Genomic DNA, 17,521 nt, shown 5'->3' with positions numbered 1-17,521 from the left:
ATCAAACCCTGCAAAAAAAATTAAAAAGTTATTTTTGTAATCCCATCATTTTTAAGTTTGCAAATAGGTCCTAATTTTGTAAGTACTTATTTGATAAAGTGGAATGCGGCTAGTATTCTTTGTAAAGTATCGAGTAAAGTACTCGATACTCACGTAAAGTGTGAGCCTCATGTGATTATGATTTACTTCGTTTTTTTTTTTTGGTTGGCATCTTGCTAATCAAATATTTGAGTCTCGGATAGACACTAGTTGCCTTTCTCATTGTCCATTTGGTCTTTGTAATATCTTTCAAAAATTAATAAAAAAAAAATTCGCCCTAAAAAAAAAAGGTTATTCACAATAAGTCAATAACTCACCCAATGTTTTTCCCATATGGGCTTCCCTCCATCTACACACCATTCAACCCGCCAGTTACTTAGCCCGTCTCCTCCCCAACACAAGAAGCCCAACAAAGAATCGCCTCCACGAAATTCAATAGTACTCAAACCCCAAGGCGTATCTCGAGCGGCAATAGGGATGAATTATAAATTCACACAAGAGTTTAAAACTTGACAATTTTATGAGGCAGGCTAGAAGTGAGAAATCTTTTATAAATTTCGTAGTTTAGACGTGAATAACCTATTTTTGACCGAATTGGATAGAAAAATAGTTGAGGGATACGTTAATTAACAAGGACATCTTTTGAAGAAAAAAAATACTTCATTCATCTCGTAGAGTTGGTCACTTATGAAATTACGTTCAATTTTTAAGCTTAAAAGTAATGTACTTATCAAAATAATTTTTGTGCCGTATGAGTCTTATTCGAGACATCTCAATAGGATTTTTTTAAATGGTAAAAAAGAGTTGAAAAATTATTTTAATAAATACATAGTATAATTTTTAAAGTTTAAAAATTACAGGTATTTTCATAGGAACCAATCCTATCATTGAGGAGTACCCATTTCGAGGAGGATTTCCTCTCTCCCCTCCACACCCAAAAAAATCCGTCGTGAAGAAACAGAAACAAACCCAAAGACCAACAAAATCCGCACAGTCAACGATCGGAGCTCAAGATTTGACCCCAATTCTCTCTCTCTCTCTCTCTCTCTCTCTCTCTCTCTCTCTCTCTCTCTCTCCACTATGCAGCCGGACTCCGACCTACCACCCCTCTCCGCCATCAAAGTCAAGCCCTCCCCTTCCCCTTCCCGCTTCGCCCCTCCCATTCCCACCACAGACACCCCCACAGCCGGCGCCCAACGCCGCATCGGCATCGCCGTCGACCTCAGCGGCGAGAGCGCCTTCGCCGTCGAGTGGTCCGTCCGCCAATACCTCCGCCCCGGCGACGCCGTCATCCTCCTCCACGTCCGCCCCACCTCCGTCCTCTACGGCGCCGATTGGGGCGCCATAGACCTCTCCGTCGTCAACGAGGAGTCGAAGCAGAAGCTCGAGGACGAGTTCGACGCGTTCACGGTGACGAAAGCCGATGACGTGGCGCAGCCGCTTGTGGAGGCGGGGATTCCGTTTAAGATCCATATAGTGAAGGATCATGATATGAAGGAGAGGTGAGCTAGGTTTCGTTCCGTTATATTCTGTGTTCGATAACTCAGTCTTCTAGGTAGGGCTTTTTAAACGACTCACAGAGCCGTTCGCTAGCAGCACGATGCTCGCCTCGGCTCTCTAGTAAATGAGTGGAGTTCGAGCTCGAGTTTTAAAAGAGCGGAGCTTTGAGTTAGTTGTAACTCAGGCTCGATTATAACAGAGTAGCTCGATACTTGGCTCGGTTGTAAATCTATAAATGAGTGGAGTTCGAGCTTGAGTTTTAAGCTAGTTTAGGAAAAGAGTGGAGCTTTGAGTTAGTTGTAGCTCAGGCTCTATTACAAAAGCTCGGCTTGTTGTAGAGGCTCGGACTGTAGGGGAGCTTTAGTTAGTTGTAACTGGGCTTGATTATAAAAGCTCGGCTCGTTTGTAGTGGCTTGCATGGTTTGTAAAGGCTTGTGGAGTAAACGAAGCGTGCTCGAACACCTCGATAATAAATGAGCCGAGCTTGAGCTCAATTATTTGGGCTCAACTCGAGCTCGAGCTGGACTAGTTTTGAACGAGCCAAGCTTGAACGCGTCAAGACTTGGCTCGCTTGCAGCGCTACTCCTAGGTGTTATCAACTCGGTGCAGTTCACTTTAAATAGGGCTTTGCCTGGCGTTAAATGGGCCTGCTAGTAGATGGTGGGATTGGTGCCTGAGATTTAGTTGAGCTGTAGTCGAGGTGCGCGTAAACTTTGTCTGAACAATATGAGTTATAAAAAAAAAAAGCCTTTGACGTGGATAACAGAAATAAGTAAATAACAAACTAAACTCAACTGAGCAAAGATAACAGAAATATATAAATTTTACTAATATTTGACCAAAATTGAAGTTAAAGATTCATTTTGTGTGAATCAAGAAAATGGACAAATTCAAATGGAATCAAGAAAAAGGATTTGTTACCGGCATAGTTGTAAATTTGGCAGGCACGAAAGAGTAGAAGATCTGAGTCTCTTGATTTGATTGAAACTCAATTTGATGGGGTATTAGCTTAGAGTCGAGGATGGGAGATGCTCTTAAAGAATGCTTAAGTGCATCTCCAATCCATCTCTAAAACTTAAAAATGGAGAATGGATGTGACATATTGAGGGAAGATTTTGTTTGATCTGATTTTTGTCCTCTTGGCTAACAGGTTGTGCTTGGAAGTGGAGAGGCTGGGGTTGAGTGCGGTGATTATGGGGAGTCGCGGGTTTGGTGCAACGAAGAGAGATAATAGTGGGCGGCTTGGGAGTGTTAGCGATTACTGTGTGCGCCACTGTGTTTGTCCGGTGGTGGTTGTGCGGTATCCGGAGGAGAAAGACGGTGGTGGTGGTGTAGAGCCCGTAGTTTCTGTGGCTTCTGCGGTGGAAGATGAGGAGGAGGAGGAGCCTGAGTACCATGATGCCACCGATCATCGGAAAGGTTCAGGTTTTCCTTCAGTACTTAATGAATCTTTTCTTTTGAATATGATAATCTTATGCTACGTTTGCATAGATGTCTATCTTCAATTAAAGAATTTGACGTTGTTAGTCAATCCCGTGTCTGATTGATTAGCACTAAGTGGAAAGATCATAAGAAAATTAAGCCTCTGACCAACTTAGGGAAGAACTAAAGGATGCTGAACTAAATTAGAAACTATAGAATGTAAAAATTCTGAAGAGTGAAAATTTCTGGCAAATATGAGTTTGTGAACTCCTCGATTTGATGAATCGTATTCAAGAAAGAGAAATGGAAAAAAACCCACAGCAGCATGCATCTCTAAGTGAAGAGTTAGTAAATTTCCGTACATAAAAATCAATTTCTTGGACATGGTTATTCTCCTCCTCATTGTTCATGCATTAGAATTTTTTTTTATGTGGATTTGACTGTGGACTCAAGATTATAATGAAGACTAGTCTAGCTTTACTGGGAAAACTTGCACGTTTTAGCACGTTTTAGCATGTTTATTGGTTTTTAGCCCAAGTTCTATTTGCATCTGATTTTAGTGGTAGTCACTTATAGAAAATATTTTAGAAGACACTGGAACATGCATCCTGCTTGATGTGAGCGTTCTATTTTTCCTTTGGCGGAATAAAGTCAAAATCTATCAAAAGGTCCCAAATTCGACCAATTTTATTCTGTGAGCCGAGCTTCACAGATAAAGCATTAGGGTGTGAAAAGATTGGACTAAGTGGTAAAACATCATAGAAAAGTTAAGCCTTCAGTTTTTGGGTGCCTGTGCTATGTGCGTGTGTATCCAAATTCCAATAATTTGATGCAAGGATACAACTTTTTAACTTGAGTTAATTGCCCTGGAGGGCGTTGGATTTTTCAATCCCTGTATCACGTAATTTGTGATGCACATATGAGAAGCATGAATCATGCTGGTAGGGTAGGTATTGATGAATCTTTAGATATTCCACATTCCTGGTCTTGTTATGGATGAGGATAGGAAATCCCCTCTATTTAGCCATTTAATAGGCCGCACGTGCAAAATATGATGATGCAAAAGTTCTGTATCTTTGTTGAGCAGTCAGATCAAGTAATTGAGTCAGTTTAGACACAAGATTTTGGATTGCTGAGTGCTGAGCCCACACCTCTTGGATGTGTGCATGGCTTGAGTATATTGGGATCTAAACAATTGACCTGTATTTCTTTGGCAACCCATAGATGTGATTTAGGACAAGTCACCTGAAGAATGACTGATGCCGTATCTTTTCATCTTTCTATGCAGAGGAGTGTATTTGGTGTATGTCATGTCGTTGCAAATTGCCTAGTGAGATAAGAAATGTAGACTCAATGTTAATGTATTTTACATTCACTTAAATAGGTTCGGAAAACCTAGGAATATTCTTGGTACTTATACTTAAAATGTTCGAATTCCAATATACCACTTTCTTAAGCAGTGTGCTGTGTGCACCTTCAACGAGGAGGGAGCTTAACATGATGATTTAGTGTTGTTACTATAGACTATAGTAACCTGATTATAGTATGCCTTATGTTTTAATGGCAGATAACTAGCTGGAACTCCACGGAGGACTCCGTTAACTGCAGGTTATTTTTGGTAAGTACAAATATGCACATTGGTGTCACATATTTGACCTCAAGGTGAATTTGTCACGCTCTGGGGCTCTCGTAATTGACCTTTCATATCTCCAACCCACCCACACATGCCTATGCTCAAATACTATCTGATATTGGCCTTCTTTTGTTTTGGTTTTTATTGATAAGTTGCTTCCCTTGTTGCAGTTGCTTCTCATATTTCATGGTATGTCTGAAGGGAGCTTCTGGATTTTCTTTTGGTGCTATGTAAATTGTGGAAGGCGTATCAGCGTATCAGCTGCAATTTAAGCCCGGTTGTATGAGAACTGATTACATGTTATTGATGGGTGGATCATGAGGAGTAAACGAGCAGTGGTTGTTCACTCCGTCTCTCCTTACCAACTAATTGTCAATTGTTAACTGAATCCTTGTATGGACATATCACGCATTTTCTGGGAATAAAATTCAGCTTTTGCTTATGTGCCAATGTAAATTTGCATAAATTAGTTTTCTGAGCTTTATGATGGTTTTATCAGGAAATGGATTTCACTACTAGAAAACGAATCTCCGGCAGATATGGAGAAATCTATGTAACATGCACTTATCCCGTGTACTCTTGTGTTTATCTCCTGAAACGAGCCCTGATTTCCAATCTATTCAGAAATTCGATGTTCTCAAACGTTCGAGAATGTATGTATGGGTTGTTTTTGCTGCTCCACATTATTTACATGTTTGCTTTCAAAACTGGCAAATATGAATGAGGCCATTAAACCTTTGACAAGAAAATGGACATTGCAGCCTTCATTTTCGAACAAAGCATATGGAAAACATCCTCAGCCTTCATTTTCTTCTCCTCAGTTACGTTGATTATGGAGGATATATGAGCGGAGAGTTTGGTTGCTGCTGTTAGGCTTCTGTTTGGGAGGGATGAGTACAACTACGTCATTGCATTATACTAGTAGTAGGATGTATTGCTGGCTTATTTTCAGCCCTAGAATCAGTTCATTAATGTGTTGTCACTCTGTGGTTAAAAGCTCTAGAAGATCTGGGTAGAGAAAATGTGGAGAGAGGATACAGCAACGACCCAACACTGGAGAATCACTATTCACCATCTACTCGATGAAAATCACTAGTCTTATATGGTGATGATCCTAGAAGGTGGGTTTTTCAACTTATGGTTCACGACATGCCAGTGGAAACAAGTTTGATTATTGGTCTACATTTTGAATTTGGCTCAACTTGCTTAAAGGGAACTCACCTGGAAGAACGTATTTTATGGTCTTGGACGAGGCCAAGACCCAACGCTTAGGAACATGACTATAACTGCTTTGATGACTTTTCCTCATAGTCTGGTTGATTAAATGGGCATAATCTGAGTCCGAAAATCTAGTTGCCGGACACCGAAAGTTTGAGGGATGACAAATTTTGCTCATCCTGTTTTCTTGTTGATCTCTTCATTTCCGCTATTTGCCAATGCCTTGACAAATACAATCTTTCAAGGACAGTTGGTCACAGCTTCAACTGCCATCACATCTTCCCGTAATGAATTTGAGTTAGGATTCTTTAGTCCTGGGAATAAGAACTCCACAAGAAGCAGTTATCTGGGTGTTTGGTACAGAAGAGTTTGGGAACCAACTGTTGTTTGGGTAGCCAACAGGGATTACCCTCTCACAGATTCCTCCGCGGCTCTCACAATAGCCCCGGATGGAAACCTGGTGATAGTGGCGGGAAGAGTTTCTTACATGCTGTCTAACATTTCATCAAGTCGGAACACTAGTGCCACCCTTTTGGATTCAGGAAATCTGGTTTTGATTGACAGAAGATCTGGTGATTTACTATGGCAGAGCTTTGACTACCCTTCGGATACTCTCTTGCCAGGAATGAAGCTTGGTCATGATAAGAGAAATGGAAAGACTTGGTCTTTGTCGGCCTGGAAAAGCAAGGAAGACCCAGGCCGTGGAGTTTTTTCTGTTGAATTTGATCCTCAAGGGACAAATCAGTTTTTCATCCTACAAGGGTTTCAGAAGTATTGGTCTAGTGGGATCTGGGACAGACAAAATTTCAGTTCGATTCCTGAATGGAACTCGTACTACAACTACTCCTATGTTACCAATGACAACGAGAGTTATTTCACTTACTCTATGATAAATCCAAGGGTGACTAGTAGATTTGTGTTGGATGTATCAGGGCAACTTCAACAGCTTACATGGCTTGAAGCGACAGGTGAATGGAACTTGCTTTGGTCTCGACCGAGGCAGCGGTGTGAGGTTAAACCGTACTGTGGGGCTTTTGGAATCTGCAATCCAAGTATTATTCATTGCCAGTGTTTACCCGGTTTTCAACCCAATTCTGTGGGAAATTGGAATGCTGGCGACATGTCTGGAGGGTGTGGGAGGAAAGCACCTTTGCATTGTGGCAATGATAGTGAAGTTAAGGGACAGAAAGACCAGTTCCTTCGGGTATCTAAAGTAACATTGCCTGCCAATTCAACAGTACTCTCACAAGTTAGAAGTGTTGGAGACTGTCAATCTGCTTGCTTTAGTAACTGCTCATGCTCTGCTTATACTTATGATAACGGCTGTTCCATATGGCATGAGGAGCTCTTAAATGTGGTACAGCTGAAACATGATGACCTTGAAGGAAGAGATTTCTATCTAAGACTTGCTGCTTCTGAGTTCCCTAGCAAGGGCAAGGGTAATGGAATTGTCACAACTACCTATATTACACAGTGTATGAAATTAGATGCATTGTTCTTCAATAGAAATGAATTCCGTCCAGCTAAAACCTCTTGCAGATTCTAGAATCAACAGGTGGAAATGGATTATTCTAGCCGTTGGAGTTCCCATGACACTGCTGGCTACCGCTAGCTTCTTTTATTGCTTGAGGAGGCGAAACTCACAAAACAAAGGTACGAATTTTGCCCTTTCAAAACAAAACTAATCCAATTAAAGCAAATGTAAGTTACATGAAAACAGTGTTTTCCCTTTTAGTAGTAGAAAGGATGTGTTTGTAACGGCATGCAGTGCTCAGTCTTGGTTATTTTACATATAAACAGCTTTTATCTCTTTATTAGAGAAGGAAAGTAGGGGCTGACAATATATTGTGAACTCAAAATTGTCATTCTGTTTCTGTATAAGTTCAAATGGCCCAAACAATTTTTACCTAGCAGGGCAGGATTTGGTGTTATTTGATCTTGGCACAAGCATTGGAGCTGCCAATTGTAAACTAAATGGAGCTGGCAAGAGTCATACCGGTAAAAAGAAGGAAGTTGACTTGCCGTTGTTCAGTTTCGCTAGTGTATCAGCTGCAACTGATAACTTCTGTGAGGCAAATAAGCTCGGAGAGGGTGGTTTTGGACCTGTTTACAAGGTAAGATTCAACCTAACTGAGCACGTATAACTCTTGAACGGGGATTACTATACAGAAAGGCTCATTTTATCTTTCTACCAGAGTCATGTTCACTTATCGCGTTACTATTAGATAGTATTTCCCTTTTATTTATCCATGGGATATGAGTAATCTGGGGCTCCGTATCAGGGGAAGCTACAAAAGGGGTATGAAGTGGCTGTGAAAAGGCTTTCAAGAAAATCTGGACAAGGATTGGAGGAATTACAAAATGAGGCAATGCTCATAGCAAAACTTCAACACAACAATCTTGTGAGACTATTGGGCTGCTGCATTGAGAAAGATGAGAAGATTTTGATCTATGAATACATGCCCAATAAAAGCTTGGATTTCTTTCTTTTCGGTTTGTACTTCATGCATACTTGAGTAGGGTACCAGATTCAGTGTTTGTATGCATACTACTAGGAAAACTTATCCTAGGTAGATGGTTTTGTTATGTAACTTGGATGTGAAATTGTGACAGATCCAATCAAATATGGGATACTTAACTGGGAGTCACGTGTTAACATCATTGACGGAATTGCTCAAGGGCTTCTCTATCTTCATCAGTATTCCAGGTTACGAATTATCCACAGAGATTTGAAAGCTAGCAATATTCTCTTGGATAAAGATATGAACCCCAAAATATCTGATTTTGGGATGGCAAGGATTTTTGGGGGAAATGGATCACAAGCGACAGATCGAATTGTCGGAACTTAGTAAGTATAATAACATAAAATTAGCTTCTTACACTTACTCCAGCACCTTTGCACCAAAAGAGCTTATTTCTGCAGAAAAATACGATATTGACACTACTAGATGATCTGGTTTGACACTTAAATTCAGCGGCTACATGTCACCGGAATACGCCTTGGAAGGTCTCTTCTCAATCAAATCGGATGTCTTTAGCTTTGGAGTCTTGTTGCTAGAGATTTTGAGTGGCAAAAAAAATACAGGCTTTTATAATAGTGACTCCCTTAATCTTCTTGGATATGTAAGTTCCACAATGATTATTACATTTCTCAACCTTTTCTCTGCCATTTTTTTTTCTTGTTTCTTTCTCTATATTTGTAAACACGAACCAATTGACAATGTGTCAAATTTATATATGCTAATCTAGGCATGGGACTTATGGAAGAGCGGTAGGGGAGAAGGCATAAAGGATCCAACATTAGAAGATATATCTTCTACAAATGTGCTGCTGAGATACGTAACTATAGGTTTGCTCTGCGTCCAAGAAAATGCTGCCGATAGGCCTACCATGTCGGATGTCGTATCGATGCTTAGCAATGAACTTATGCTTCTTGCCTCTCCTAAACAACCTGCTTTTTCAACTAGTAGAAGCGTGCCAGATGGAAATTCAAGCAAACAATTAGAAATTTGTTCAATAAATGGTGTGACAGTCTCAATTTTGGAAGCTCGATAACTGCTCAGACTTCATCTCACATTCATGGTATTGTCATGGTTATTTCCAAGGAGATATTCATGTTATATTTTCAAGTAGAATGAAAGTACCTGGAAAACTTGTTGAGCTAGAATGTAAAATGCTGTTGAGAAAGCTGTATCGAAAGTAAAGGATTCCAAGGTATTGTTTAGCATTGATGTCGGTCAAAGCTCTTGAAGTCACTAAAAAGTCATTGAGTCAATCAAAGGGTCTATTTAAGTTTTTAGGTGTCTTCTAAGTTCTCAAGAAGTCTTCCTAGTTTTTAGTAGTCAATTATCTTTATTTTCATTAAGATCTAGTGTAGAAAATCTAAGTATATTTTACCTGTGTTTGGAGGGATGTTCCAACAAGTCCTATATAATGCTTTGATTATGAATGAAATGAGTATAGAGATTTGAGTTGAATTGAATTAGCCTTTGGCTTGTGAGAAGATTAGTTCTTCTTGTTTACTCTTATCCTTCCGTGGATTTTGATATGTGGCGAGTTTGATTAGTCATGTGTCCCTTATTAGACACCTCGGGTGGTGATTATTTGTTTCCCCTGGTATCCTATCTTGTGTGGTGAGCTTTATCCCATTATCTTTCCTTCCTTCCCATTTTCCAAATCCGGTATCAAGCATGTTTTCACATGTTACGTTTCTTCTTCTCCTTGAATGCTATATTTCTAGAGGTGGCAAATGGGTAGGTCTGAGCGGGTTGAAACGGTTTACGGATCAAATATGGATCAAATAATAAACGGGTCGGAATGGGTTGGGTCGAATATGGGGCATGTCAAATCCAAACCCGACCCGACCCATTCCCCAACCCTCCCCAAAACTCACTTGCAAAACGATGCCTCAGATCAATAGTATACTTTTAGGTAAAAAAGAAGAGAAGAATGTAGCGAGAGTTCTTGATTTCGTCGTTTCTGAACCTTGGTTTTACAAGTATGTAGTTTCAGTTCTTTTTTATCAGCGACGACAAGTGAGGTGGAAAGGATCACACCCGCCGTGAAGCACTTATCTACTGGTCTAGACTCTAGACTCAAGTTGCTTTTGGTCATTCATAAAAAAAAAAAGTTGGTATATTTTTTATTGACAAAAAAAAAAATGACCTTTGAAAGATCTCATCGAGATCTTTTAAACGATAAAAAAAATTAATTTTTTATTTTTGTAAATTCATTATTTTTAAGCTTGAAAATTTAAAAAAAAAATATTTTTATATTTTAAGAAAGTTTAGTGGAACGGGTCTTGGAAAACGAAAACAAAAAGTAGGCTCCATGCTTTCGTAATTTTTTATATTCCACTGAATTGCCCGTCAGCTCATATCATGACCCTTTAATTGGAATCAGACCTTGGTATATCTATTTGTTTGTTACACGTGGCTTGTGGATAGTGGTGGAAAATGGGAGCTGTGTGGGACCGAATGGGGTTGGATGGGTTTTGGGCCATTGATTGGTTACTTTGATCAGATGAAGAGTGATGGAAGAGTTTTTGGGCTGTGGGTGATAATTTGCCAGCGACGGAAAAGGAGGTTGGAGTTTACATATTGGGAAAATGACGGTCAAATATGTGTTTAGATAATTAATACGACAAGCTAAGAATAATTGTTAATGTTGAAAATGTTCTTGACGGGTATTAATTATTCAAACACATCTTGGGTCGTCATTCGTTGAGACAGTCCGGCCTTCACGAGTGATTATTGGCATGTGGGTCTTTTAATTCCAACCCATATTGAACCCATTTTCAACCCGTCTAAATCCATGTAATTATGGGATTATACGGGTTCAACCCATATCAATCTATTATGTAATATGGATGAGTTGGGTTGGGTTATAAATGGACGGATTGGGCGGATTAAAAATTTATGAGTTGTGATTGTCACCTCTACTATATTCTAAAAATTGAAACTAGTTTGTTTGTCGGGTACAGTATGCTGCCAATGAAAGAAGGCAAGTTCTATTTTCCGCAATGTTTATCCATCGTTCCGCTTTTTTTAAAAATCTTTTTTTTCAAAAAAAAGTAATTTTAAATTTAAATATAACGAAAATAAAAAATAATTTTTTAATTTTTTTTGCGTCGTTTAAAAGATATCAATGAGATCTATCAAACAAGATCCATATTAATAGGAAAATTATTTACGTAAACACATGATTTTTAATTTTGAAATTTATTTTCTTTTTTAAAAAGTAACTTTTTGAAAAAGGGAAATCACCGTCAAATTATGCAGAAGTCATTTTTTGTTAGAAAAAGTTCAGTGGAAATACTTTTTTTAAATGAAGATTGAAGAGGGCATTTTTGTACACCCGCTGCCGATTCCTCGTAACCAGACACCTGTCCCGGAAGCCATCGCTCGGGATATGGAGTACTGACCGAGCTACCCCTTGCGGGGAGACCGGCCCCACCTTCGCTTCGTAAGCAGATTCGGTTCTGAGCACGCACCACCAGAATCGTGGCCTACCCACGACCTCGGGCGCCACCGGGATTCGATGTCCATTATCAGGAGTAACCGTGGATAGCACCCTCCACGATCACGAAGGTAACAAAGCAGTTGAGAAATGCAGTATATAAACGATAGAAGAGGGTGAAGTCAGGTACGCACTCTGTTTCTTCTTTCAACTGCAGAGTAAGCAATCTCTCTAAACGAAGTACTAACTTTATCATCGGAGGAGGGTCCACGACTTGAAAACACTCCCGGTCATTGGATTTGTTGCAGGAACAGCTTTGAAGACGGAGCTCGGGTTGATCATCCAGATTTTGGCATCAACAAAGATGATCTGATTAGTCTCTGTCGAAATGGTAGTAATTGAATTTGGCACTTACTGCCAAGCAAGGATGGAATCAGGGAGGTCTAGTAGCGGTGACCGCCACGACAAGAATTTTAAAAAATATAATTATTATATGTAAAATAAAAATTATACCCAACTTATATAGTCTCACTGCTACTACTAGATTTTTTTAGTATACATTTTGCTACTGCTATAGTAAAATCCTAGTTCCGTCCTTGCTGCCAATATTCCATGAAGTTGGGAATAAGTTAGTTTTCATGAAACTGCATGCAAAAGAATTTTGTTACCTTGTAAACCGGTCCAAACCCACCCTCTCTGAGATTGTGGATGATTGCGAAGTCATATGTAGGACTAGCTACTTAAGCCAAGTCAAACAATCCCGAGACATGTAGCCACATGTACGGATCTCAGCATTTCATATTGATAGCATGAGTCTTCCTTCATAGCTTCATCAATCAGTTCTAATGCCCTGCCTTCTTTGCAGAGTATCCCTGCCTAGATAACCCAATATCATATTGTTAGGTTTTTTCAGAACCATAACACAGGATATAGGTGATGTGAATGCAGAAAAGATAAAGAATTTGTTTGGGTAAGATGTAGAACACGCGGAAGCTCAATTTCATGAGCCGGTTGAAGCCTCGGAAGCCCAAACGTTGCTTAATTGCAAATTATCCGATTTGGCAAATTTCGGACGAGTTCGGATCAGGACCAAACTTGGTGCACATGTATGTGCTGTGGATTTTGGCCTAATTCATTCGTTTAGGCCTTCAATTAGAGTTTTTTGCCGTTTTAGGAAAGTTTAAGAACTTTCATAACTCTTAGACCGTAATTCCTTTTCAGTTGGTTCTTTTTGGGAAAGTTTTTTTTTATGTCTAGTTTTTAATTTTATTAGGTTCCCAAATTTTGGGAAACTTCATTTTTTAAGTTAAGGTTTTGCTAAGATTACGCATTTTCTCAAAGGGCTGTAACCTCATTATGTAAGCATCTCTTTATCAACAATATTCAGACTTTATCTCTTTCTCTCGTGGACTTGAGTTTATCATTCTTCTAGATCAACACGCAACTAATCTCTTGTTAATTCCACTGCGTCAGCAATATATGGGCCGTCCTAAATTAATTACGTGATTAATTTTAATTGATGTGAATTAATTAATTCATTTCTGCTGCATAAGACGGAAAGATAGTTCGAAAACCACACCCACTTTACACGTCTAAATACACACCCACACACAATGCACACTCTAGTGTGTGTGGAGCCAAGTGTGTGTGGGTGTGTATTTGGGTGTGGTGTGGAGCAAGTGTGTGTGTGTGTGTTTGGATGTGGGGGTAGAATGATTGAAGGCAGAAATGCCTGTTATGGTGGGATGAGCTTATCACCTGAGTTGGAAGGTTGGGAGATCCCACATTAATTTTTTGCGGAGGTAGTTGAGATAATTGAATCAGTTCATTACTGTGTTGTCTGTCACTCTGGAGAGAGACAACGCAACACTGGAGAGTCACTATTCACCATCTACTTTCAATGAAAATCACTAGTCTTATGGTTCATAACATGCCAGTGGAAAGGTTATCTAACATGCCAGTGGAAAGGTTATCTTTAAATCTTGCTGCCAACACCGATAATTCGAGGGATGACAAATTTTGCTCATCCTGTTTTCTTGTTGATCTTTTCATTTCCGGTATTTGCCAATGCCTTGACAGATACAATCTTACCAGGACAGTCTATCACACCCGCAACCACCATCACATCTTCTGGCAATCAATTTGTGCTGGGATTCTTTAGTCCTGGGAATGAGAACTCCACAACAAGCAGTTATCTGGGTGTTTGGTACAAAAGAGCTTCGAAAAAAACTGTTGTTTGGGTAACCAACAGGGATAACCCTCTCACAGGTTCCTCCAAGTTTCTCACCATAGACGTGGATGGAAACCTGGCGATACTGGATGGAAGACTTTCTTACAAGGTGTCTACCATATCATCAAGTGGAAACTCAAACGCTAGTGCTACCCTTTTGGATTCGGTAAATCTGGTTTTGATCGACAGGAGATCCGGCGATTTACTATGGCAGAGCTTTGACGACCCTTCGGAAACTCTCTTGCCCGGAATGAAGCTTGGTTTTGATAAGAGAAATGGAAAAACTTGGTCTTTGTTGGCCTGGAAAAGCAAGGAAGATCCAGGCCGTGGTGTTTTTTCTGTTGAAGCTGATCCTCAAGGGACAAACCAGTTTTTCATCCTACAAGGGTTTCAAAAGTATTGGTCTAGTGGGATCTGGAACGGACGAAGTTTCAGTTCGATTCCTGAATGGAACCAGAACTATCTGTACAACTACTCCTATGTTACCAACGAGAGTTATTTCACTTACGCTTTGCTTAATCCTTCGCTGACTATTAGATTTGTGTTGGATGTATCAGGGCAACTTAAACAGCTTACATGGCTTGAGACGACATGTCAATGGAACTTGTTTTGGTCTCAACCGAGGGAGCGGTGCGATGTTAACCCCTACTGTGGGGCTTTTGGAGCCTGCAATCCAAGCTCTATTCAGTGCCAGTGTTTACCCGGTTTTCAACCCAATTATTTGGGAAACTGGAATGCAGGCGACATGTCTGGAGGGTGTGGGAGGAAAGTGCCTTTGCAGTGTGGCAATGATAGTGAAGTAAAGGGACAGAAAGACCAGTTCCTTCGGGTATCTAAAGTAACATTGCCTGCCAATTCAACAGTACTCTCGCAAGTTAGAAGTGTTGGAGACTGTCAATCGGCTTGCTTTAGTAACTGCTCATGCTCTGCTTATACTTATGATAACGGGTGTTCCATATGGCATGAGGAGCTCTTAAATGTGGTACAGCTGAAAGATGATGACCTTGAAGGAAGAGATTTCTATCTAAGACTTGCTGCTTCTGAGTTTAATGGAATTGTCATAACTATCTATACTACATAGTGTATGAAATTTAGATGCATTTTTCTTCAATAGAAATGAACTCCGTCCAGCTAACTCCTCTTGCAGATTCAAGAATCACATGTGGAAATGGATTATTCTAGCCGTTGGAGTTCCCATGACACTGCTGGCTACCGCTAGCTTCTTTTATTGCTTGAGGAGGCGAAACTCACAAAACAAAGGTACAAATTTTGCCCTTTCAAAACAAAACTAATTCAATTAAAGCGAATGTAAGTTACATGAAAACAGTGTTTTCCCTTTTAGTAGTAGAAAGGATGTGTTTGTAACAGCATGCAGGGCTCAGTCCTGGTAATTTTATATAAACAGCTTTTATCTCTTTATTTGAGATGGAAAGTACGGGCTGACAATAGATATTGGGAACTCAAAATTTGTCATTCTGTTTCTATATAAGGTCAAATGGCTCAAACAATTTTTACCTAGCAGGGAAGGATTTGGTGTCATTTGACCTTGGCACAAGCATTGGAGCTGCCAATTGTAAACTAAATGGAGCTGGTAAGAGTCATACTGGTAAAAAGAAGGAAGTTGATTTGCCGTTGTTCAGTTTCGCTAGTGTATCAGCTGCAACTGATAACTTCTGTGATGCAAATAAGCTCGGAGAGGGTGGTTTTGGACCTGTTTACAAGGTAAGATTAACTGAGCGCTTCAACTTGTGAATGGGGATTACTATACAGAAAGGCTCGTTTTATCTTTCTGCCTGAGTCATGTTCACTTATCGTGTTACTATTAGACAGTATTTCCCTTTTAGTTATCCATGGGAAACGAATAATCTGGGGCTAAATATCAGGGGAAGCTACAAAAGGGGTATGAAGTGGCTGTGAAAAGGCTTTCAAGAAAGTCTGGACAAGGATTGGAGGAATTACAAAATGAGACAATGCTCATAGCAAAACTTCAACACAACAATCTTGTGAGACTATTGGGCTGCTGCATTGAGAAAGATGAAAAGATTTTAATCTATGAATACATGCCCAATAAAAGCTTGGATTTCTTCCTTTTCGGTTTGTAATTCCCGCGTACTTGTGTACATTGAATTATACCAGATTCACTGTTTGAGTTCTTTACTAGGAAAACTTATCATAGGTAGATGGTTCTGTTTAGTAATTTGGATGTGAAATTGTGACAGATCCAATCAAATATGGGATACTTAACTGGGAGGTACGTGTTAAGATCATCGAAGGAATTGCGCATGGGCTTCTCTATCTTCATCTGTAGTCCAGGTTACGAATTATCCACAGAGATTTGAAAGCCAGCAATATTCTCATGGATAAAGATATGAACCCCAAAATATCTGATTTTGGGATGGCAAGAATTTTTGGAGGAAATGGATCACAGGCAACAAACCGAATTGTTGGCACTTAGTAAGTAAAACATAGGATTAGTTTATAACATTACCCACTTCTCCACCTTTGCACCAAGACAACTTATTTATGTAGAAAAGTACTGAATGATCTGATTTGATACTTTAATCAGCGGCTATATGGCACCAGAATACGCCTCGGACGGCCTCTTCTCAATCAAATCGGATGTCTTTAGCTTTGGAGTCTTGTTGCTAGAGATTTTGAGTGGCCAAAAAAATACAGGCTTTTATAATACTGACTCCCTCAATCTTCTTGGATATGTGAGTACCACAATGATATTTACATTTCTTAACCTTCTCTTTTCCATTATTTTTTCTTTTCTGCTTTCTTTCTTTCTATTGTAAACATGAGCCAATTCACAATGTATCAAATTGAGATATGCTAATCGTGTTATTTTCAATTCAGGCATGGGACTTGTGGAAGAGCGGTAGGGGAGAAGGCATAAAGGATCCAACATTGCAAGATATATCTTCTACAAATGTGCTGCTGAGATACGTAAATATTGGTCTGCTCTGCGTCCAAGAAAGTGCTGCCAATAGGCCTACCATGTTGGATGTCGTATCGATGCTTAGCAATGAACTAATGCTTCTTGCCTCTCCTAAACAACCTGCCTTATCAACTAGTAGAAGCGTGCCAGATGGAAATTCAAGCAAACAATTAGAAATTTGTTCAATAAATAATGTGACAGTCTCAATTTTGGAAGCTCGATAATTGCTCAGACTTCATCTCACATTCATGGTATTTTCATGGTTATTTCCAAGGGGATATTCATGTTTATATTTTCAAGTAGAATGAAAGTAGCAGGAAAACTTGTTGAGCTCGAATGTAATGGTCTGTATCGTAGGTAAAGGAGTCCAAGGTATTTTTGAGCACTGATAAAAAGGAGTCCATTCACCGTTAAATTATGCAGAAGTCATTTTTTGTAAGGAAAAGTTCAGTAGAAATACTTTTTTTAAATGAAGATGATCTGATTAGTCCCTGTCAAAATGGTAATTGAATTTGGCACTTCCTGCCTAGATACCATGAGTTGATGAGTTGGGAATCAGTCAACTTTTAAGAAAACTGCA

The 17,521-nt window shown here is 39.6% G+C and overlaps 1 protein-coding gene and 1 pseudogene across 1 annotated transcript in view; both read left to right on the top strand.

Annotated features, from left to right (window-relative positions):
- Positions 1–1,007: 1,007 nt before the first annotated feature.
- The window catches only part of LOC131323544 (universal stress protein PHOS32-like), a 30,554-nt gene continuing 14,040 nt past the window's right edge, over positions 1,008–17,521 (top strand). Inside the window, exons 1-3 of the mRNA XM_058355391.1 lie at positions 1,008–1,088; positions 1,119–1,541; positions 2,690–2,958. Of these exons, the coding sequence (XP_058211374.1) occupies positions 1,120–1,541; positions 2,690–2,958 (691 nt within the window). The 5' untranslated portion in view covers positions 1,008–1,088; position 1,119. The remainder of the gene's footprint in view (positions 1,089–1,118; positions 1,542–2,689; positions 2,959–17,521) is intronic.
- LOC131324866 (uncharacterized) lies at positions 4,526–17,375 on the top strand (annotated as a pseudogene).

This window comes from Rhododendron vialii, chromosome 4a, assembly GCF_030253575.1.
Source record: "Rhododendron vialii isolate Sample 1 chromosome 4a, ASM3025357v1".
Taxonomy (NCBI): Eukaryota; Viridiplantae; Streptophyta; class Magnoliopsida; order Ericales; family Ericaceae; genus Rhododendron; species Rhododendron vialii.
This window is presented reverse-complemented; position numbering and strand designations above follow the sequence as displayed.